The following is a 23,941-nucleotide window of genomic DNA, read 5'->3' on the forward strand; positions in this document are numbered from 1 at the left end:
TTCTAGAAGAGAATTCGTCAGAAGAGGATGATATGGGGATGCGTACAGTCCGTCACAACTCCGGGTTAAATACCAGGATTCTGACTCAGATGACGAGTATGAGGAGGTGCGGCAACCTCCTCCCAGAGAGAGAATTCATGAACATTGTCAACAGGGTATGGTGGCCATGCCCTCCTCTATGATATCTGACCTGCAGTTAATGCTAATGGACTACTGGAAAGGATTTCCATCCCAAACTCCTGGTAATGTCCAAACGCCCCCTCCTCCATCAGTTCCTTCCTCTGCAGCGGAGGTTCAGCCAAGGGAACAAAAACCTACTGAGGTGCTTCAGAGTATGGCGTCAAGTCTATGGGGACAATGATGAGAATTCCTCAGATAATGGGCAGAATGTGGCTGAGGTCCCCTACCCTGATGGGGAATGGGACGAATACGTTATCCCAGATCCACCTTCTCCTTCACCGGACCCGGTGGATTCACCACCAGTTGACATCGGTGGATTCCATAGTACCGATGACCCAATCAGACTGTTTTCCTTACGATTTCAAACGCCATACAAGAAATCGGTCCGCTCTATTCCCATCATAGACCATGTTTGGTCCGAGGGAGTTAGTCATGCAATCTCCAGCAACCGTCATCCCGGTCCTACCGCGGCTGGAGAAGAAGTACAGGGCCCCTGATGGTAGGCCCGCTTGCCTGGTTGGACAACCGAAGCCGGACTCCATGATTTCTCAGGCAGCACAAAGGAAATCGAAAAATTCTTCAGCTCCTCTGGCCTCTCCACCTGATAAAGAGGGAAGACGCTTGGATAATGTGGGGAAGAGATTCTCATCAATGTCTAGTCTCCTAGTTTGTGCCTCCAATGCTCTGGCGATCTTAGGTCGTTACGATCGCCAAATGTTGTGCGATATGTTGCCATTTGTGGACCAATTACCAGACACGGCGAAGGCGGATGCCAGGAAGATCTTGAATGAGGGGGAACGATCTTCCGCAGAAATTATTGACTGCGCCATGGATATCGCCACAACTGCTTTTAGAGCTCTAGCAGGTTCGGCGGTCCTCAGAAGACGGGGCTGGCTCAGGGCTACTTAGTTTCGCCCTGAAGTACAAAACAAAATATTGGATTTACCTTTTGATGGGGATATGCTTTTTGAAAAGCACATGGATGATGCCTTACAGGATATCATAAAGGACACTGAAACAGCTAAGTCCTTAGGGACTCTTCAATATCGTAAAGTGCCATTCCGAGGAGCAAAGGGAAAAATTTACACCAACCGAGGAGGATACCAACAACGTTATTCCTCATATTCCCAGTCCTCACAATCCTACAGACCACAATATTCACAGAGGCAAAGCCAATCTGCTTCTTTCTCTCGGCAGCAAGGGAGAGGCCGTCAAGGTCGCCAGGGCAGAGTCTCATCTAAACGTCAATAGCGGCCTCCTGGCTCTTTCTACTGCTCCTACCCCTCCGATAACATCAGTGGGGGGCAGGATTTCTCATTGCCTACGCAGCTGGAAGGTCATTACATCAGACCAGTGGGTCTTGAATATCATTTGATGTGGCCACACCTTGGAGTTTCAACTGCTTCCTCCTACCAGAGCTCCGGGCGCCAACGTGTCAAAATATCTACAACTTCTACGTCTCGAAGCCCACCAACTCTTCATCAAGGGGGCAATAGAACCTGTACCTCACTCACAAAGAGGGAAAGGTTTTTGTTCCTGGTTCGCAAGACGGAGGAGAAGTGGCGTCCAATATTAGATCTAAGGGAGCTCAACACCTATCTCATAAAGCTATAATTCAGGATGGTCACCCTTCAGGATATTCTACGTCTACTGAATCCAGGGGACTACATGGCGCCTCTGGATTTAGAGGACGCATACTTCCATGTACCGATCCACTCCGCTCACAGGCAATACCTACGCTTCATTGTAGGCAAAAGCCACTTTCAATTCAAAGTGCTTCCTTTTGGTCTCAGGTCCGCACCACGGATATTTACAAAAGTACTTGCTGCAGTGGCGGCGTTTCTCAGAAAGCAATCTCTAGAGGTCTTTCCCTACCTAGACGATTGGCTGGTAAAACCTTCATCCTTCCAGGCAGCTTCCAGGGCGGTCACAAGCTGCATTCAACTCTTCAACCAACTAGGCCTTCAACTCAACAAGGAGAAATCGGTCCTTCTCCCATCCAGGTCAGCAAGGTTTCTAGGGTCTATCCTCTACACGAATAGCTGCAAGGCTTTTTCATCGGAGGAACATCAGAACAAACTTATTCTGTCAGCTTGTCTCTTGCAAAAGAGGAAATCGCAGTCGGTCCGTCTCTACAAGTCCCTGCTAGGATCGATCTCATCCTGCATACCATTGATTCCGCACTGCAGTCTTCAAATGCGTCCACTGCAAGAGCAACTGGACAAGCAGTGGTACCAGGCCGAAGGCTCTTTCGACGACAGGATAACGGTGACAGCAGCAATGAAAAGGGCAAGCAACTGGTGGCTGATAAAGGACAACATCTCAAAGGGTTTAACCTTCACACTTCCTCTATCTCCCATGGTTCTAACCACGGACGCCTCACTAGAAGGCTGGGGAGCAGTGCTACAAGAGTTGCATGTGAGCGGCCATTGGGACCCAGGTCATCGTAAGTTCCACATTAATCTATTGGAACTCAAAGCTATTCGCTTGGCCCTATAGGCCTTTCTTCCAAGGATTCAGAATCGCACAGTGCTGGTTCGCAGGGACAACACAACGGCCATTCACTGTATAAACAAACCGGGCGGGACAAGATCCCGGGCTCTTTCAAAAGAAGCTCAGGAAGTTTGGAACTGGGCGATTCTCCACAACATTGCTCTTACTGCAGATCACCTTGCAGGTTCGCTCAATACAACAGCGGATGCACTGAGTCGCCAAAGATCGATCAGTCACGAGTGGGATTAGACCAGACCTTTCTCGAGGAGGTATTCTCAATTTGGGTAACCCCGACCATAGACCTGTTTGCAACCCCAGAAAACACCAAATGCCAGTTCTACGCAAGCGGGAATCACCATCTGGGGTCATTGGGGAATGCGCTTTCGATAGCCTGGTGCGGCGCATTTGTCTACGCCTTTCCTCCAATACCCCTAATCCCGAGACTGATCAGAAAACTCAGAGCGGAACCTTGCAAAATGATTTTATTGGAACCAGCGTGGCCCGACAGTTCTGGTACACGGAATTCCTCCTGCTTTCTCAAGATCAACCAATTCACCTGCAGCCTTTTCCGTCTTTGTTGACAATGTCTCAGGGTCAAGTGCTCCATCCAGATCCGAGCTCACTCCAATTGACAGTGTGGCTCCTGAGTACAGAGAATTCCAGGATTTGAACCTCACTAAGGAGTGTAAGGATATTCTGTCTCAGGCCCGAGCTCCAAGTACAAATAAGACTTACCGGGCGAAATGGAAAAGGTTCTCTCTCGTGTCAGAGGCAGAATCTTCATCCATACACTTCAGCTCCGCATCAGATTTTGCCATATATTCTTTCTCTGGCTAAATCAGGTTTGGCTCATTCCTCTGTCAAAGTACATCTGGCAGCCATCTCTAGATTCAGGCGGACGTCTTCAGGTCCTTCACTTTGGTCTGCGAGGATTATCAAACCATTCCTAAAGGGCCTTTTCAGGGCGTTTCCTCTAGTCCGGCCTCCGCCACCAGTCTGGCAGCTTAATTTGGTTTTGGCTCATCTGATGAGAACCCTGTTTGAGCCCATTCACAGGGTGGATCCTAAATTTCTGTCATGGAAGCAAGCTGGCTCTTCTATTAGCCTTAACAATGGCTAGGAGGATTAGTGAGCTCCAAGCAGTCACGATCGTGGAACCCTTTCTGCAGTTCAAGAAGGATGTTCTGATTCTAAGGATGAATCCAAAATTCATCCCAAAGGTCCCATCCGAATTCCATCTGAATGAGCCTTTGATTTTAAAATCTTTTTTCCCACGACATACTACACCAGCGGAAAGATGTTTGCATTCTTTGGATGTTCAAAGGTGTCTGAAATTTTATCTGGAACGAACAAAACCATTCAGGAAGTCTTCTCAGCTTTTTATCTCGTATAGTGCCCCGATGAAGAGATTTCCGCTTTCAAAGCACAGTATTTCCCGTTGGATCTCTAATGCAAATCAGTTTTACCATCAAGAAGCGGGCAAACCTCTTGAAAGAAGAGTTTGTGCTCGTTCAACGAGATCTCTTGCATCATCGGTGGCTCTATTCTCAGGAGTCCCTATCAAGGACATCTGTAGTGCAGCTACGTGGAGCAGTACCCACACCTTCACGAAGCACTACTGCTTGGATTCGTCCATGAAGAACGATGCATGCAGCGGTAGGACAAGCAGTCCTGAGAAATCTTTTTCAATGAGAGGTGAGCTTTCCTTACACTCCCTCCTTCCTGTATTGAACATTTTGTATCAGTTATTGTATTCCTTTCTATGGTAACATTTTATGATTTGTTTCCTGTGAGGATAACTATGTTGACATGTAATGATATTCATGTAACAAAATGTGCTTTTATGGCTTACTCTAGCTACTCTGATACAAAGCATGGGAATCTATGAAAGTTCCAATACTGGGGCAAGTTCCCCAGTATTGGTAACTTTCATAGATTCCCATGCGCCCACCCTCCTCCCCTGGAAAAACTAGGCCTTTTTACTGAGATGGTTGCTGTTTTACAACGGCTACGAAAATCTGAGGCTCTCTCCGGAAGGTTCTAAGGGTGAGGCTCTTCTGATTGGTTGTTGCAGAATTTTTGGTCTCTTTTACAAAAAGAGGTGATTAAGCTACAAAATGTGATTAGGCCAAGGCCTAGTTTTCTCTTTTGTACTTACTGCTATGGAATTTTTAATTACCGAGGCTCCCATTCCGACGACGGGGGAATGATACAAAACATAGGAATCTATGAAAGTTACCAATAATGGGGAACCAAAGTTACAGGTAAGTAACTTGTTTTCATTCTATATTAGAAGATCTCTGGGCTTTGTCAGCAGACCCCATACCTCAGCCTTTAGACTGTAGATCTACATCATAGGAGCTGTCTCGCTCTTCTCCCTGGAAAGGTCCCTCTCCAAGTGTGTGCTACTATTTGTGTATGCTAATAAGACCAAAGTATGTTGTCCAGACAACAGCTGCATCGGTATGTTTTGTCTAAGAGCTAAGGCCTGGCCAGAACAACATAACAAGGGGCCTTGTTGTTCGACCTTGTTCAGACAAAATCCCAGGAACTTGAAGAGAGTGAACACAGCGATGAATTCTCATGTTAAAACAACCATAGAAATTATTGCAAAAGTAAATTTTTGTAGTACCGTGTTCAAAGCAGCAGGCCACCTGCAGCTTGCTCATGCTAACTTAGAGAAAATGGCTATGTCCCCATGAGCCGTGTGACAGCTGAGCTGTTATGTTAACGTTTTTCTTAAAACAGTTTGTTATATGTATTTATATGACTCTCAATACACCATTGAGTGGCAATCAGATTTGGTTCCTTCTGGTCATGGATTTGAGGATTCCATGAGCTAGCGAGGTCTACTGTTTTTGTGAGTTAATGTCCCTAGCAGGCAGTGTGAGGATAGTTGTTTGTGTGTTGTTCATCAATAGATGTATTAGAAGCCAAAGGTCTAGCCAAGAAGCTTTCATATTTGCTTTATTACTTTGCTTGAACACGTCTTATCAGGATTCTGTGTATATGGGTCATGTTGCCTTACAGATATAGAAAACCAGGCCCCATACTGATACTGAGAATACAGAATGTATGTAAATAAGCCCCTTATAAAAACAGTAGGTAACAAAAACAGCTGTGTAAACATTGTTGTAAAAAAATTGTGGTAAACCTGTATTTGTCAAAAGATTTAGTCGAAAAAGGTTGAATTTCAAACTGATAAATTATTATTATCCATTTCCTTTCAGCGTTGTTTATTTTCTCTTGTACCTCTAATGTTTTCATTTTTTTTTTTAAAGTATGAAGAGGGTTTACTCCCACTCGCTGCCTGTGTTCTCCCTATTTAGATCTCACCCACAGAGCCTTTTAGCTATCTGTTGTTGGTGATCTGTTGCCCTAATACATTAAGATATGCACATACATACAAATGGCTTTTGGCCAGCTCCTTGCTCTTAATTGGATTGCTTTATTGTCTATCTCAATTGAGTGTTTATTTGATCACTATTCCCATTTCATCCCTATTCTTTCCTTGTCCTGCTTTTGGAGCATATATTCCTCTCTATGTCCCTGTTGGGGGACTTAAGCCCCTCTACTGCTTGCATTCAGGTTAATACTTTTTTCTTTGAGCACTCCAAGAGAGGGCATTGGTTTTGTGGCTCTCTTGTGGGCTACTTCCCCTTTCAAATCTCCCCACTCTCTGCTTTAGTTGTTGCAATGGCTGCTATTCCAATGCTTCCCTGGTCCCCCTTTTTTCCTTTTTCATTTAATTTCTGAAGCCCTCATCTGCTTCTTTGCCCTGACGTCTACTGTTGGTCAATGGTGCATGCTTTGTTCACCATGCACTCCTCTGTTGCCCCCGCTTCCCATTGTGTTCTTCAAAAGTTGGAAAAAAGGAAACTTTTTGGAAGGGTGCAGCTGCTGTGTATATGCCTGGCTTGGCAATTCGGTCAGGACTGTTCCCCTGAGGCACATGGTCAGTACTGATTTGCATATCGCTGGGTCTAAACTGGGGTGGCATGATGAGCAAAAGAACGATGGATTTAACCCATATCTCTTGACTGGGGGTTAATGTATGATTTATTCAGCATTTCATCCATCATTTGTTTGCGTAGCACTTTTCACCCTAAGTGGGATGGGTATGCCCAGACGTGGGTCCCTTGCTCATTGTGCCACTGGATTCAAGCTAGCCTGCCTGATGAAGGGTAATACCCCGAAACCAGTCCCAGGATGCTTGTTTGCGGTCCAGGGAGGACCTGGCTTGGGAGTTCGGTCTGGCTATTCCCAAGACAGTGCAAAGTCAAAGAAAGCCACCTACTGGTACGCATGGGTACTGCTCAATTTTTCAGATCTAGTCTGATGCCTGGGGATTATTCTAAGGAAAGGAATCTGCAGTTTGGGTAGTCTCAATCAGATGTGGCATTACGGAGGGCAAGTCACTTATTCATTAGAAACATTGAAAAAAATAACCAAAGTGACGCTGCATCATTATGCATGTACTTACATGTAAGATCAAGTGTATGTACATGCATTATGATGGATTCGTGCTTACATGTCACCACACGTGCATACACATCATTGTGCCTTTATCTTTAGCATTGTCAATAATGAATGGCATATGTAAAAATCATTGGCAAAGCCAGTACGTGAAACCTATTACCATTGCCAAGGCAGGTTTTCTCTGGGTCTCACATTGCAGCTGCTCCTCTATTTCTCCTCGAGTTTGCTCCTATTTTTCTCTCTTTCACCACTATCCTCCGTAGTTACCTGTCTCACTGCCCTTCCTCGCCCTCCATTTCCTCTTTGCAAGATTCTCCTCTGCTCCAATGCTATTTGGAACTCAGCGCCGCTCCACTCTGTGCCACCCCACTGTACGCCATGCCACTGTACTCTGCCAGTCCACTCCACACATTGACACTCTACGCCACTCCACGCTATGCCACTGCTTCACTCTATGCCACTCTACCCCACTCTATGAAACTATATGCCGCTCCACTTCATACCACTGCACTCTATACCAATCGCATCTACACCTCTCTACTCTACGCCCCTCAGTGTCTCGCCACGCTACTGCTCTCCCTTCCAGTGTGTACCACGCCACGCACATCCATTCTACGCCACTCTACGGCACTCTGCTCTACGCCACAACTCTGTACGCCACTTCACTCTAACCCACGGCTATCTATTCTGTGACTCTACTCCACTCTATGGCACCCTATGCCACTCCACTCTCCTATTTACTCTGTGCCATGACAGTACCTTTTAGCCATGCTGAACAGCTGCCACACTGTTGTACAATATGGCTAAAAGACATTCGCGCAGCCAGTGCTCTTACATAAGCAAGACCTATTGACTTTGCCAGTGCTTGTTTCTTTCTGGTGATTTATACCCGCTGCTCTCCTATTTTTTTGTCCACGCTACATCTCTCAGAAAAGCCCTTCCTGTTATCCTGTGATGAGGTAGAGATTCAGATTGTGTGTTCCTTTTAAATGTGCCTTTTAGCATAAAAGATCTTTATATCATTTCACTTTTTAGTGCTTTTCTTTTTTGTTACAATGATTTTACGACCAGACTTATTTACTGCAAACAAAGTACAGACCTTTTGCTCTTATAGGTGTGACAAAATATTTGTACTGTGTACAAGTTCCGGAGAGCCTTTCCTTCAGGCATTGTTACTTTACAGATATGAATAAAGGATTTAAATCTATGCGTGGTTTTTGAAGTGAGGGACTGAAGCCTAGTTTGATCACGTTGACAATGGAACTTTTGCTCATTGTATTGTTGAGATAATTTATTTCAGATGCCTATCTTGGCATGGATGTAATAAATAAAAATATTTCTTTATTTTTAGTAATTATTCAGCATATGAGGATTCAGTATTGGGTGTGCACAGAACTAATAACCTACATCTGCCATTGGTAGAGGATTATAAACAGGAGTTCAAGAACTTCCCACCCTGGAATAATGGTAATTTATTTACTTTTTCATTTTGAGGTGGCCACTGTTTGCAAGAACATTTTCTGAAGGGTGTATGGTAATTGGCAATTAAAGCGTGGGAGCTACAGAGGTATTCTATGTAGTAAGCTGGCTCTCTATATACTATATCAAAAAGAGGGATTTTGTGCAGAGATTCCAGTGGATACCCAGAGGCGTTAATTAGGCTAAAGTAGATAATTCTAATGCTCTTTTTTGTGAGAGTGTGGGCAATCAGTAAGGCTTATCAGAGGGCAATACCAAGCAATTGTTGCACACCCAGTGGCAATAAATGAGGCACATACCCATTTAATAAATCCGAGAACAATTTATGAAATATACTTGGTTATATTTAGGCTGTCCGGATTTCGGTTAAAACCGACTCTGCCCGATATTACACTACCGACTGCAAATCGGGTTAAAACGAGTATCGCTGAATTTTTCACATTAGAATCATCACTTGGCCATTTGCACCTTTTGGCCACTTGAGGGCGCCAAAGCAGTACAAACTCAGAATCCGAGCTAGGCATCTGTAATTCAATGAAACATTTCGCCCTCCTCCCGCTGTTCATGGCTTTCAGGTACACTTTTACTTTCAGCACGGTGCACTTTGCATTCGGCGATGAAACTGTGTCCCTCCCCGCTGTAGTGTATGTCTCCTCTGGGGCTTAAGTTAAACCCCGAGCGTCAGTCTTTTAATCTCAGCGCAGTGTCTGTGCCCTAAGGTGGAACTGGCTACATACAACACAGGAGGTGCAGAGGTGTGCGTTACCCCCCCTGTTGAGACACTTAACAACGCTTTGTTGTTCTTTCACAGGAGATTAAATAATAACACCTCGTCCGATTTTATTGCTGGGGTCACACATGGCTGCGCCTGCTGAAAACATGTGCAAGAGGCGTGTCATCAGTGTTAGTATTGACAATTGCTATTGTTGCAGTTTGTTTGTATTTGCAGCGTGCCCACCGCTTTTATTATAGAGACCACAGCACTCATGGCACTATGGCATAGCTTTTTTTTTTTTTGGCAAAGATTTTTTAAAATATAACTTTTTAGAAGAATGCGGCGTCCACTCCAGGAACACCACACGTTCTTTCACCATTTTTTTGGTAATCTTGCATGCTGAGCGAGGCACACTACACAGCCCTGCAAATCGGTGTTTGGAGGCTGTGCAAATGAGGAATAAAGTTTCTTTATGTTGCACCAAGTCTGATGTGATTGTGGCAGATGGTGTAATGAAGGTGTTGCGCTGCCACTCACAACACACTTTGTCCGGGTCCTGGTTTCTGCAGCTCTGGGTTCGGAGGCTGTGCAAATGAGGGCTAAAGTTTCTTTATGTAGCACCAAGTCTGATGTGATTGTGGCAGATGGTGTAATGAAGGTGTTGCGCTGCCACTCACCACACACTTTGACCGTCTTGTCCCATGAATGCCCTGGGGGCTTTTTGTAGGCGCATTCTCATAACCAGTATCCCATACTAAATTCTAGAGGATAATTGTAGATACATAAAGCTCTGCGCCAACTATCTCCTACACCAGAAGTATCCTAAACCCGTAACCTACAAAGCAGCTTAAACATACTGCAATATGTGTCTTCTCAGTGAAGTAGTGTGGCTCACTGGTTAGAGGCGGCAGACCCGAGAGCAGAGGACGGCCCGGGACCAGGGTTCGATTCCCGGCGCTGCAGGTTTCTGGACCAGGGTCAGCGGACTCGATAATTCTCTCGCCTCGGTGCCCACTCTGATCAGCGATCACACTTGGCAACTCTGGGCATTAGCTTGCCTCATCTTCACTAACGGCCCCACCAGACCGCCGGGGATGCCTGGTCTCACCCTGGAGATACCGATTAAGGGACCATCTCTCAGGGAAGCCAGGAAGGGTTTCGCAGCGGTCGAAGCGCCTTGGGACCCTCCGGGTAAGTAGTGCGCTATATAAATGCCAATACATTTACATTTACATTTACATCTTCTGAGAAACGTAGACCCCTGAAAAGGACTTTGGACTCCCTTAGATTATCACTATTTCTGGGTTCCGAGCAAGAGACTTAGCCATTTAATAATGTTTATCAGCTATGACATTGGGTTACTTCTTAGAGGAGACAGACGCCTTAATCATGGGTGATCTACGTCCATGGTGTCATGGCAGATTTGCTGGAATAATTGAAAGACCTCTAGAACATTCTGCCTAAAGGGGAATAACATGTTATTTATTAAACATTATTTATGCTAGTATTTTATAATCAAACACACTATCAGGTTAAGAAGAAAAGGCAATTAATGTCTCGCAACCTTTCATATATTGCACACTAATAAAGTGATAACTTCCTGAAAATAAAGTTTCCCCACTACAAAAATGTGGCATAGCTAAGAGGCCAGAAAATTTCAAAATCATACAGAAATTGGTGACTTGAACACCAAACTGACAAGTCCCAGAAGTCTGCCATCTGAATATACATTTCGTGGATAAGGTGCTGCAGCTCTGGGTTCGGAGGCTGTGCAAATAAGTGGGAAAGTTTCTTTTGATAGCACCAAGTCTGATGTGATTATGACCGCCGCACCCGAGTACTTCACAGGTCTTTGAAAAGACCATTTACAGACGTCAATAAAGGAGTGGGTGCCAATTGTTTACATTCGAGTGGCTTACCCACTGAAGGACACAGCCCGCCCCCTGGGTCCTACGCCTACCGCAGCTCCAGTCCCATAGCACCCCGACTCATGGCTTCACCTCCTGCTCTTTGTTCAGGCTCACTCCTTGTTCAGCTGGCTTAAATGTCAAGTGAGGCATCAGATCCGTCCTGGCTCAGACACTCCTTACCTCTCATCCAGTTACTGAGGCCTCTTAGGCTACTGCCACAGGGCAGCATGGTTCCTACAGACACCAACCTAGAACCTACAGTCTGGTCCAAAAAGGAAAAGGAAGGCACGCGCTGCAGGGTTAGGGCTGCTCCTGGTGTGAGGAGGATGACTCTGGGGATGGTATGGGTGAGCATCAGGAGAGTCGGAAGAAAGAGGAGGGGACAAGTCCTACCCCTTCTAAATAGAACAAAAAATGACCATGGGAGAGGGTGGGCCAGCATACAAAAGGGCGAAGACTACTCGTGAGATGGAGCTGGAAGATAAGACGAGGACAATGCCTTCGAGCACAGGATTGCAAATAACAATGCCTTTTATTTTTGTTTTTGTTTTTAAAACATAAATAAAAGGCTTTGTCATTTACAATGCCAGTAGCTTAAACTCGCATAAATGCGAAAACTATTGCATTGCAAAAGCTTGTTAAATCTGAGCTGCAGAATCATAGAACAATGGAAAGTATTTCATGACTTTAGTAAGCTTCTGAAATGTAGAACAATATACAATTTCTGAAGAAAAAAGCAATCGTAAACGGAAAGCGTTCGATAAACACTGGCAAAACACTGTTTCAGTTGTTTTTTATGGCGCGAAAAGGAGTAAACACTGAAAAGCACTGTTTTTTTGAGGTATGGAAATCACTGGAAAACACTGAAAAAACACCACCAGAATTTATCAAAAATAGAAACTGAAAACAGGAAAACCTAGTTATATTTATTTTGTAGAACCACAGAAATTCATCTTAGATAAATAGGTTTTGCAGTAGAAATCCTGTTCAATGTCAAAAGTGGACATGTGGTGCAATTATCAGACTTTGCAATGTTAACCTATGTGAAGAAGAAAACATTCAGCTTACAGATAGGTAACATCAACTTACAAAATCAGTCTACGGGAGTTAAGATCAGTATTTGGCAAGATTCAGTTCAGCACCAACAGTACACCACCAGCAGCACAGGGACGGCCGGGTGAAAATACGACGCCAGGCGCCCAGTACAACTCAACTGGACAAGGGCTTCTTACATGTAAGTAGCAGTGGCTTCGGGGACCAGTCTCCGTGGGTCGAAGCAAGCTCTGGATAGGGTCAAAAGCCTCACCAACAGTACACCACAGCTGCACAAGGTCAGCCAGAGGAGGGTGCTAACAAAGGGTTGGATGCCCAATGTTAGGCAAAGGATAAAGGACAAATCGGAAAAGGGCTGCAGGGTCAGGCCAGGAGGCCTGGGGCCAAGTCAGTAGGTCTGTGCAGTCTTCTCTGCTGGCGCGGCACTGAAAAGTTCTTCACCTCGCCTCCAGCACCTGAGGGGTGGAGTTGGTAAAGGAGGGGGGCGCACCTCCTATTCTTGCTGAGTTTTCCCGCCTCTCTTCCTGCTAAAAAGGGGGTGAGGACTTGAGGGGGAGCCTGCTTCTTCCAAAAGTGTAGGCTGGGGTTGCGTTACAAAGGCAACTAGGCCTTTTAGGCTCCACACCACACATGGCTCTTCCTGACCAGGGGTAGGTGTGAACATCTCTGCCCAGGACAGGCATTGTTCTTGACCTTTGCACGAAGGCGCTCATCACATGAGGTCAGAATACGGTCTGGTGGCAGCAGGCTGGCTTCAGCTATTAGCTGACGAGTGTCCATCCCAGGCACTTACTATGGCTTCCCTGGCACTTACAATATCCAGGAATCAACATGGATAGTGCAGTGGTATATCTGCTCATGCTCAAGAGATATAGTGCACCCTGCCGTAGGGCTAAAACCTGCTAGAGCAGTGTTTTAACTATATGCCATGCAGTATCTGTGGGCATGGCACACAGGATTGAGTGCCATGTGGACTCTACAGTATTATCTGCAACAAGACACACAGCTGCAGTGTGCATGTGCTCAGTGAGCTGTACCTCAGGGGTGGCAAAATTCTTGCTGCAGCCCTTAAGGGCCCTCTTTAACCACAAGGCCCTTGGTACCAGGGGTATCTTTTCCCAGGAACTTATATGTGAGCTAAAGTGGTACCAGTTGTGGAAGCAATAGGTACAGTTGAGGGAAGGAGCTCTGGCACAGGGGACCTGATTGGTAGAGACCCTGTGCACTTCCAGTTAATTTACATAATTTTCCATGCAAAAAGTGGGGGCTAACCATGTCAAAAAGAGGCATTTTGGGACATGACTTCCCACCCCACAAATACGAGGATGACCCTAACCTTCCCCTAGAGTCTTCATCGTCTAAGTGGAAGAACCTGGAAAGGCCATCTGGAATGGCAGTCCCAGGTCTGTGTTCCACTTCGAAGTCTATTCCCTGTAGGGATATGGGCCACCTTAGCAGCTTGGGATTTTCATCTTTCATTTGCATTAACCATCTGATAGGCTTGTGGTCTGTTTAAACAATGAAGTGAGAGCCAAACAGGTATTACCTCAACGTCTTCTGGGACCAAACCACAACAAAGGCATTCCTCTCAGTGGCACTAAAACACTGTTGCCTGGGGAGTATCCATCTACTGTTCAAAGCCAGTGGCTGGTCTTGACCTTGGGCAATTATGTGGGATAGGACCTCTCCTATCCCATGTTCAGAGGTATCAGTCTGTATAATACATTGATTGACATAATCTGGAACTTTCAGGACAGGGGCAGAGCACATTGCTTCCTTCAGAGTGTTAAGTCTTTTGACAACACACTGTCCAGTTCACCTTTTTGGGCATTCTTTTGGAGATCAGTTCTTTGAGGGGTGCCACAATGGTGCCAGAGTCCCTCATACACCTCTTATAGTACCATGTCAAGCCAAAGAGTGCCCCGGCTTGAGTCTGGGTTGTTGGAGCCAACCAGTCAGAAATGGCTGGACCTTGGGATGTAAGGGTTGAACTTGGCCTCCACTAACAAGGTGGCCCAAGTATACATCCTTGCCCTGCCCTATTTGACACCTGCTTGCCTTGATAGTGAGGCCTGCACTTGTTAGAGCTTCAAGTACTTTCCCACAGTGGATCAGGTGATCCTGCCAGGTGGCGCTAATGATAGCAATATCATCCAGACATGCTGCACTAAAGGATTCCAATCCACAAAAGACTTTATTCACCAGCCGTTGAAAAGTGTCAGGTGCCTGTTTAAAACCAAAGTGCATCACACTGATCTGATAATGTGCATCAGGGATTGAAAATGCAGATCTTTCTTTAGCTCCTGGTGTCAGGTCTTTCTGCCAGTAGCCTGATGTGAGATCAAGGGTACTCGGGTACTTGGTTCCAACCTGTCAATCAGTTCATCTTCCCTTGGAATTGGTTGTGCATCCGTTTTGGTCCCAGCATTGAGGCCTCTGTAGTCTGCACAGAATTTCATCTTTTTTTGTTTCTTTACCACCCATGGTACGAGGCTTACGGACTAAAAAACTAGGCTTGCCCAGAGGCACTCCAATAGCTCTGATTCCCAAATTCTAGCATCTTGCTTAGTTCAGCTTAGATGCTCTTTTTCACATGATCAGACTGAATGTATATTTTTATTTTTACAAGTATGCTTTCACCAGTTACCACATCATTGGAACACCAGCTAGTCTGACCAGGGATCAAAGAGAAGTGCTCAGAAAACTGATTTTGGACTTGTCTGCAACCAGTCTGCTGGTGAGCATTGATGGGGTTTGACAAGGCCACTCCTTCCACTGACACATCTTTTGGATTATTGGACAGCATGTCAGGGAGAAGTCCACTCTCTGCTTCCTGATCCACATCTGCCTTGTCATAGTAGGGTTTAAGGCGGGTGAAATGGATGTTCCTCTTGGGGTTCCTGACAGAGCCAAGGTACGCCAGATAGTTGACCTCCCATTTTCTTTCTAGGATTGGGTCGAGTCCATTCCACTTGTCTTGGAGAAAACCGGGAACCAGTGGCTCCAAAATCTACACCTTCTGCCCTGGTTGGAACTCAACCATTCCATAAGTCTTTGAGTCACGGGATAGGTGACTTCTCCTTAGGATGATACTGCGCAAAGGCATTGGCTCCATCCCCAGATTGTTTTTTTTCCGCCAACGGGCTCGGATGTGTTTCCAGCACTCTGTGTTGGAATCGATTTCCTTCGGTGCGCAATCCTCACCAAACTACAAAACTTAGTTTCGAACGCTTTCCAGTCGACGCTAATCTTCAATCATCGAGTATCTCGATTCTGGTCGTCGACGGCCTTTGGGCCTACCTAGGCTTCAACTCCAGCTCATGGAAAAGACGCCATTTAAGAAGTGTCCTCAATATGGGTCGAAGTTTCCCCACACCGACCTGCATGAGGTGTGTAACCTCTGTCTCTCTCCGGAGCACGAGGCGAAAGACTGTTCAGCTTGTGCCTCTTTCCGCTCCAAAAAGACTATCCAGGACCGAAGAGCGAGGAGAACAATGGCTCAAAGATCTTCAGCTCCTATTCCGTACGACATCTTCGAGGAGGGCTTCAACGTCCCTGAACAGCACGACGTCGACAGCAGCTCCGAAGTCGAGGACATCACTCCAGCGCAGCGGGTGGTAAGTAAGACAGTCGACCCCAACCCCTCCTCGACACAGAAGGCCCTGGTCACACCTCGCCCTCCCGCTCGGGTGCACACCGTCACACTGTTTCTGCTGCCCCACCTTCGGGCCAGGCTAAGAAGCTAACCAAGCCTTTAGGCGACTCGAGCTGGGGTCGACCTTCACACGGTGCCGGAGCGCACACACCGGCACCGAAAAAGACAACGACCCGACATCCAAGCCATCGGCACCGAAGTACACCACTACTCCTTCGGCACCGAAACCCAGGCCGGAACCAAGCAAGCCCGCTTCGGATTCCAAGACACCACCGCAACCAAAAAAATCATCGGATTCGAAAAAAGCTTCGGAGCCGAAAAAGACAGCTGCCTCCCCATTGAAAGACATTGCCAAGCCATCAACAAGCCATCTCGGTGCACAAGACTTCCTCCGCAACAAAAGATTAATCTCCTGAAGTGGATTTATCCTACCCAGACCCTGCTCAAAAGACTCTGGCTAAGGACCCAGTCACTGGACACCTACTTTTGGCTCCAAAAAAGCGACCACTGGACACACCAGCTCCGGCTCTGCATTCAAAGGACATGGCTACCTCTCCCTTAAGACTGCCTTCCCCTTCACTCTCACCTGTACCATCACCAACACCACAGCATTCTCCAGCATCCCCTATCACACCACACAGGGATGATGGCTCTGACGATATGGGGGTAACACACCTGATCCAACAATGCCCACAGGATCCCCAGACCCGTGTGACAATTATACCACTCCAGATGTCCCAAATGTCCCTCAGGTTGACATATACCCCTCAAAGCTTTTCCACCAGAAGATACTATAGGGTTTAATGAATTAATTCACAGGGCTGCACATTATCATGGGGTAGATATTTATACAGACCCTGTTGAGGAAGACTTCCTGATAGATACATTCGATAATGCACAAAGGTCTTCATCCATCTTGCCCATGCTCAAAAGAGTGATCAAGCATGCTCCTGAAGTCTTCAAAGACCCAGTCAGAACTCGGGTCATTAACCCTCGGATAGAGAAAAAATATAAAGCTGCCCCATCAGATCCAGCATATATTAAAGGCCCAATACCACTAGACTCACTTGTAGTTTCCAATGAACGCAAGAGAGCAAACTCACAAACATCCTGTGAGGCTGCACCACCAGATAGTCTAAGCTACTTGACGCATCAGGCAAAAGAACAGCGTCTCAAGCTGTAAACATGTCTCGTATCGCCAATACACAGGCACTGCTAGCCAGATATGACGGGGCACATTACGATGAGCTAGAGTCATTAAAGATGCACCTGCCTGACAAGTACAAGGATAGAGCAAACAAGCTCATCCAGGAGGGGAAAAACATCACAAACACCTTCATTAGGTGTGCCCTTGATATAGCAGACACGGCCTCTAGGGCAGTTAACACCAGCGTCTTGCTACGCGGACACGCCTGGCTTCGCATATCAGGGTTCAAACTCGAGGTGCAAAGCGCCATTCTTAACCAACCCTTTGACGAACAACACCTATTTGGACCAGAGGTAGATGTATCATTAGAGAAAATGAAAAAAGATACAGACACCGCCAAATCTATAGGACCCTGCAGTCGCAGGCTCCCACTTTCATTTCGTCGCTCAAACTATCGAGGTGCCACCAGGGGATATACTTCAGACACAGATTCTACCTCGTACAAAGCCCCTACACAGTCTACCTACAGTAAAGGCTACCAAAGGGGTGGGTACAGGGGTAACAATAACAAAGGCAGAGGCAAAAATAACAACTCACGCTCTGCCTCTAGCCCTGCCCATTGACTCCCTTCGCCCGCCTCATTCCACTCCTGACGGGGGAAGACTTCAACAGTACCTGCCAGCCTGGGAAAACATCACTTCAGACAGGTGGGTGCTCCAAATAATTCAATCAGGTTATTGTCTGGAACTAACATCTACCCCCCAAACATACCACCCAAGCAACGTCCAATGTCTCAGGAACATTTAACATTGCTCAGACAGGAGGCAATATCCCTCCTGCAGAAAAATGTAATAGAAATAGTTCCAGAGCATCAGAAAAACAAAGGAGTATATTCCCTATATTTCCTAGTACCAAAGAAGGACGGATATCACCCTAGACGTCAGACCTCTAAACATTTACATACAGTCGGATCATTTTCATATGGTAACACTACAACAGGTCCTACCATTACTGGTATTAAACGACTTCCTTGTCACTCTAGATTTCAAGGACGCCTACTTCCATATTCCCATCCACGCAGTACACATAAAAATATCTCAGATTTGTGCTAGACTGACAACACTACCAGTTCAAAGTGCTCCCATTCGGACTCACAACAGCGCCATGGGTATTTGCCAAATGCCTAGCAGTAGTAGCAGCACACCTAAGAAGACAGCACATTCACGTCTTCCCATATCTGTACGTCTGGCTCATAAAAGCCAGCTCATACAGACAGTGTGAGCTTCACAACTTGGGATTCACAGTAAATCACATCAAATCGGACCTCCACCCCTCTCCAGCCAGGATAAACTCCACCCCTCTCCAGCCTGGATAAACTCTCCTAACAAAGTTCAAACTACAACACTCGCTACCAGCTCGAGTGTTCATGCAACTCATAGGAATGATGGCATCTTGCATAACTGTTGTACCTCACGCAAGATTGCAAATGCGTCCACTTCAAGAGTGCCTAGCACGCCAATGGAACCTGGCTCAAGGTCACTTAACAGACCTAGTGTTGGTAGACGGTCGGACTCATCGTTCTCTGCAATGGCGGAACACCAAAAACCTTTCCAAGGGACGACCGTTTCTAGAGCCAGTTCCCCAAATAGTCATGACGCATCACTCTCCAGCTGGGGAGCCCATCTACTGCATCACACCATGCGGGGCAGGTGGACACCGCAACAAAAGTTACTCCTTATCAATCATTTGGAGTTGCTAGCCGTGTTTCTAGCTCTGAAAACATTTCAAACTCAAGTGTCAGGCAAGGCGGTCTTAGTCCGCACAGACAATATGACAGCTATGTACTACATAAACAAACAAGGGGGGACACACTCTCTGCAGCTCTCTGTTAGCACAGCAGCTATGGAGATGGGCTATACCGCTAAAAATCTTCCTCTGAGCCCAACACGTGCCAGGAAACGAAACACTATCGCAGATCTGCTAAGTCGACAAACACAGCACATCCACGAGTGGGAACTTCACCCACAAGTTATTCATCCGCTCTTCCAAATGTGGGGACAACCTCAGATAGACCTCTTTGCCACCCACGAAAACGCAAAATGCCCAAACTTTGCTGCCAGATACCCACACCCATTGTCCAAGGGCAATGCGATATGGATGAACTGGTCAAGACTATTTGCGTACGCTTTTCCTCCTCTCCCACTACTTCCGTTAGTGGTGCGCAAACTACAACAACATTCCCTGACAATCATTCTAGTCGCTCCAACTTGGGCCAGACAACCACGCTGCTGCACATGTCTGTGGTGCCACATCAAAAACTAAATCTATCTCCACGCCTATTAACTCAGAACCATGGAGAGATCAGACATCAGCGGACCCTGCTCAGCTCAACCTAGCGATGTGGCTCCTGAGGTCATAGAGTTTGGTTACCTCAACCTTCCTCCAGAATGCATGAACATCATTAAAGAAGCTAGACGTCCCACTACCAGAGCATGTTATGCTGCTAAGTGGAAACGCTTTGTCATATACTGCCAAAACAACCAAATAGATCCCTTAGATGTGTCTATCCAACACATCATAGGATATCTATTACACCTTCAAAAGTGTAACTTAGCCTACATGTCTATCAGACTACACCTTGCTGCCATTACAGCATGTAGGAGGGTAGATACCTGACTATGGTTACCCCCAACTTTTTGCCTGGTGTTTTGCTGGTTTTTCGACTTAGTTGACCTGGGACCCTGCTATTCAGGGCCCCAGGCCTACTGCTCTCTCTCTAAAATGGATTCCATGTACCTTAGGTACATATCTAATTGGTACTGGGCCACCTTATCAGTCCCTGTAACTCAGGGCATAGATGTACCCAGGGCCTACCAGGGGCTGCAGCATGTATTATGCCACCCCTGGCTGGCCATCTAAATCTGACACAACTGGCTGCATGACAGCTGGGGCAAGGTGGTGTAATCACCCTTTGCTTTAGATATAGTATACCTATATCTAACCCTAAAATGGACACATGTATTCCTATCAGTCACTCCTATGGCAGGCCTTAACAATCCTGAAGGCAGAGTGCTTGGAATTATGTGAGATGGTGCTCTGGCATGAGCTGAGCCCGTTTGCAACTTGCGGAACCAAGTCCTAATAGCTGTTCCATGATAACGCATACCATATACTCTTAAGTGCATTATAATCCTCGCGGTTATATGCCAACTCTGGTATCGCTTTATCAAAACATGTCGAGTAAGGTGTCATACGAATTGGAATACTAACCCCTCGCCAATTCTGGTGACGGCGTTAGCATTCCACCCTTCTAGAGGGACACGACATGTATGTAACTGTGAACCCCGGTTAAAGTTAACTCGAGCCTCAGCATCACAAAATGGATGCTGCCACCACAGACACAAGTCTGACCCCCTGCAGCTGGGAGTCCTTCCAGCGAGGGGAGCTTGGACAAAGGGTTTCCTGTCAGGGGCGGTGCTAGCACCATCCCAGACAGGGTTTTGTGTATCCTGGGTAGGCAGGGCTTTAGAGGAAGGTGACGGCAAGTGGCACCCCGGTGCTCACTATGCATCTGCCAGTTTGAACCAGTTCCAGGGGCACACCAGCCCTGGAGCTGGGGAAGACTGGACAAAGGAGAGGGGTGTAACCACCCCCCTCCTGGTCCCACCCATGGGCTGGACCTAGTCGCGTGCCTGCCCCCTTTTGCAGGATAAAGGTAGGAGCAGGCCCCCTTCCAAATTAGATCATCTTTGAATCCTGAAACTACTTTCTACGAAAGGAACTCAAGACTTCTTCTTAAGATTTCTCCATTGTGACTAAGGAGTAGTCACCCTGCAGCAGTAGGCACCACCTAAGTATCTTGTGGGTTGCTGAAACGTCCTTCCTCTGGAACCAGACTGCCCAGCTCGACGAGACCCGGACTCCCTGCCCTCTCTGACCTCAACCTGCCTCTACAGCACAGCTGAGAACCGTAGGTGCGACGAGACTAGAGGACTCGGCGATCATCAAACCAGCGCAACACTGAACCAGCACGACCACCGAGGGACCCTCGAGTGGATGCATTGGGGTAAGAGAAGCCCCAACCCCAAGCAGCACGAGCACCGAAGTCCAGCCCCCCAGCATCCACCAGATCTGCATGGGGCCCTTTTGCTCCTGGGTTGCTGCTACGTTGTCCGGTCACTTGCCAGTTGGCTAGTGACCCTCCCGACGACGTCCTACGTTTGTTTCACCGCTGGTCTAGCTCCTCGGACTGGCCCTGGTCTCCTCCTGAATGGGACCTTCCTCGGACCCTCCTGGTCCACCCAGGACGCCATTTTGTGTCACCACGTGGGCTTGCCGTAGCCAAGGCTTGTTGCCTCCTTCACCGGATCCAGCATCGCCAGCAGCAGACATCCGACGTGGGACAGCTCGCAGACCTCCAGCCTGGCCGACATCAGCGCCCCTGGTCCGTGCAGCAGCGGAATCCAGTGTCACCTCTTCGCCTTGCTGAGTGACCTCGTCCGGTGCCATCCTGGTGCCCACCTAATCACTGGCTAGTGATTCAGAACTTGGTCCCCTCTGCTTACAGGTACTCTTCTTCAGCTGAGCCAGTCCTTGGATCAGCCCGGAACATCTTCACTGGTCGCCTGCCAGCAACTTCCACTTCAGTCTCCTGGTTCGTCAACGAGGATTCCCGACGACACTTGAACCCTATGCAGCCGCAGCCCCTGGGCTAGGTAAACCGAGTACCACGGTGCTCCAGCGTAGACCAACTCTCTAAGTGTCTAGATCCACTTTCGTTTTTGACCTACCTAGTCGGGTTCGCCCGAGAACACTAACTTTTGCATTTACTAGTATCCATAGACTTTGTCCCGCATTACGCGTGAGAGTTCCCACTCTGCACACGGCGTTCCTAGACCTCCTGCTTCTAATCTAAGGGTTCAGCATTGTAGGCCTAGCGATTCCAAAGTCTCTGAGAGTAGTACTTACCTGCTAGTAATTTCCCATTTCACTTCCATAGTATATGGTTTTTCGTGCCCCTCGGCATTTGTGTAAATTGTGCGACTTTCAGTATTTCTTTAAGAGTTTTGTATTGTGCTTAGCGCCCTGTCCTCATAAAGAGTCCAGGGCTGTTGTGTTATAAATAAATATTTTCATAAGAACTTGTGTGGTGTCCTTTCACTTGGCGTTCAAGGGGTATATGTGATGGTATAACAGCTGGCTTAACACGCCCTCTAGAGTTTAGCCTAAAGACTGCTCTTGTCCATGCTACTAGGATAGCTGGTCTATAAGGTTGACTTACAACCAATCATCAATAAGGGTCGTTTGGACTGATACATGGTGATCACTAGAATAGTGAGCACTGCATATCAGGCCAACTTCTCACACAGCATACTTACAAAACAGACACCATCTGTCTCTTTTTAGAGTACCAGCTATTAAAGCTTTCATGGAAGGACTTAAAAGAATAGTTCCTCCAAGAACGCCACCAGCGCCAGTGTGGAACCTGAACATTGTTCTTACAAGGTTAATGGGTTCTCCCTTTGAACCATTACATAAATGTGAATTGCAATTCCTAACTTGGAAATTAGCTTTCCTGGTAGCAATTACTTCTCTTAGAAGGGTTAGTGAACTGCAAGCATTTACCATTCAAGAACCCTTTTTGCAAATGCATCATAACAAAGTGGTTCTTCGTACTAACCGTAAACTCCTGCCTAAAGTCACTTCACCATTCCATCTAAATCAATTGGTTGAGCTGCCAGTATTCTTCTCGCAGCCTCAAACTGTCGCAGAAAGGGCTCTACACACCTTAGACGTTAAAAGAACACTGCTGTACTATATCGAAAGAACACAATCGTTTCGTAAAACGAAACAATTTTTTGTGTCTTTTTCGCCGCCTCATAAAGGCAACCCTATATCAAAATTAGGGATCGCCAGATGGATAGTTAAATGCATATGAATTTGTTACCAAAAAGCAAAACGCACGTTAACAATTCCTCCAAAAGCCCACTCAACAAGAAAGATAGGGGCTTCAATGGCATTCTTAGGGAACATCCCCTTAGATGACATATGCAGAGCAGCTACATGGCTTACACTGCACACATTCACAAAGCATTATTGTGTAGATGTGCAAACTAAACAACAAGCCACTTTGGGCCAGGCTGTATTAAAAACACTGTTTCAAACAACTGCAACAGATACGGGTTTTCACCGCTAGGTGTGGATACTGCTATACAATCTATGCATAGTGTGTAATCTGCAGCTCATATGCCTCGAACGGAAAATGCTACTTACCAGTTTGCATCTATTCTTGGCATGTAGAGCTGCAGAGTTACACACGCCCACCCGCCTCCCCGGCTCCCTTTATCTGTTCCAGTATTAACTTGGATACAAATCACATGGACCTCACTACTTCTTGTTCAGCTCCATCACTTCCCTAATGGCGAAAAACAATCTGGGGATGGAGCCGATACCCATGCGCAGTATCATGCTAAGGAGTCGCCGCCTATCCCGTGACTCCGAAAGACTTTTCTACAACAAAACAAACTGCAAACATCCGGGCCCAACAATAGGTGGCCATCTATGCATAGTGTGTAACTCTGCAGCTCTACATGCCAAGAACAGATGCATACTGGTAAGTAGCATTTTCCTTATTGAACAGTCTTCTTTCTCATGCAGAAGAAATTAACTGCTACAATCGTAATACTAGTTGCAAAATACAAGGCGTACAGTATGAAGAGTATTATAAAATACTGTAAAAGCATGATATGGTTTCTAAGCCATAAAGTACATATAATACATACATTAATAAATAAAGACTAAAAGTACTCAACTGGTGCTTCCAAAATACG

At 46.6% G+C, this 23,941-nt stretch overlaps 1 protein-coding gene across 1 annotated transcript in view; it reads left to right on the top strand.

Annotated features, from left to right (window-relative positions):
- Nucleotides 1-23,941, top strand: part of TOPAZ1 (testis and ovary specific TOPAZ 1) — a 1,918,280-nt gene that overhangs the window by 457,661 nt on the left and 1,436,678 nt on the right. The window contains exon 6 of the mRNA XM_086942092.1: nt 8,504-8,619. Coding sequence (XP_086798218.1) covers nt 8,504-8,619 — 116 coding nt within the window. The remainder of the gene's footprint in view (nt 1-8,503; nt 8,620-23,941) is intronic.

This window comes from Lissotriton vulgaris, chromosome 10, assembly GCF_964263255.1.
Source record: "Lissotriton vulgaris chromosome 10, aLisVul1.2, whole genome shotgun sequence".
In the NCBI taxonomy this organism is placed as follows: domain Eukaryota; kingdom Metazoa; phylum Chordata; class Amphibia; order Caudata; family Salamandridae; genus Lissotriton; species Lissotriton vulgaris.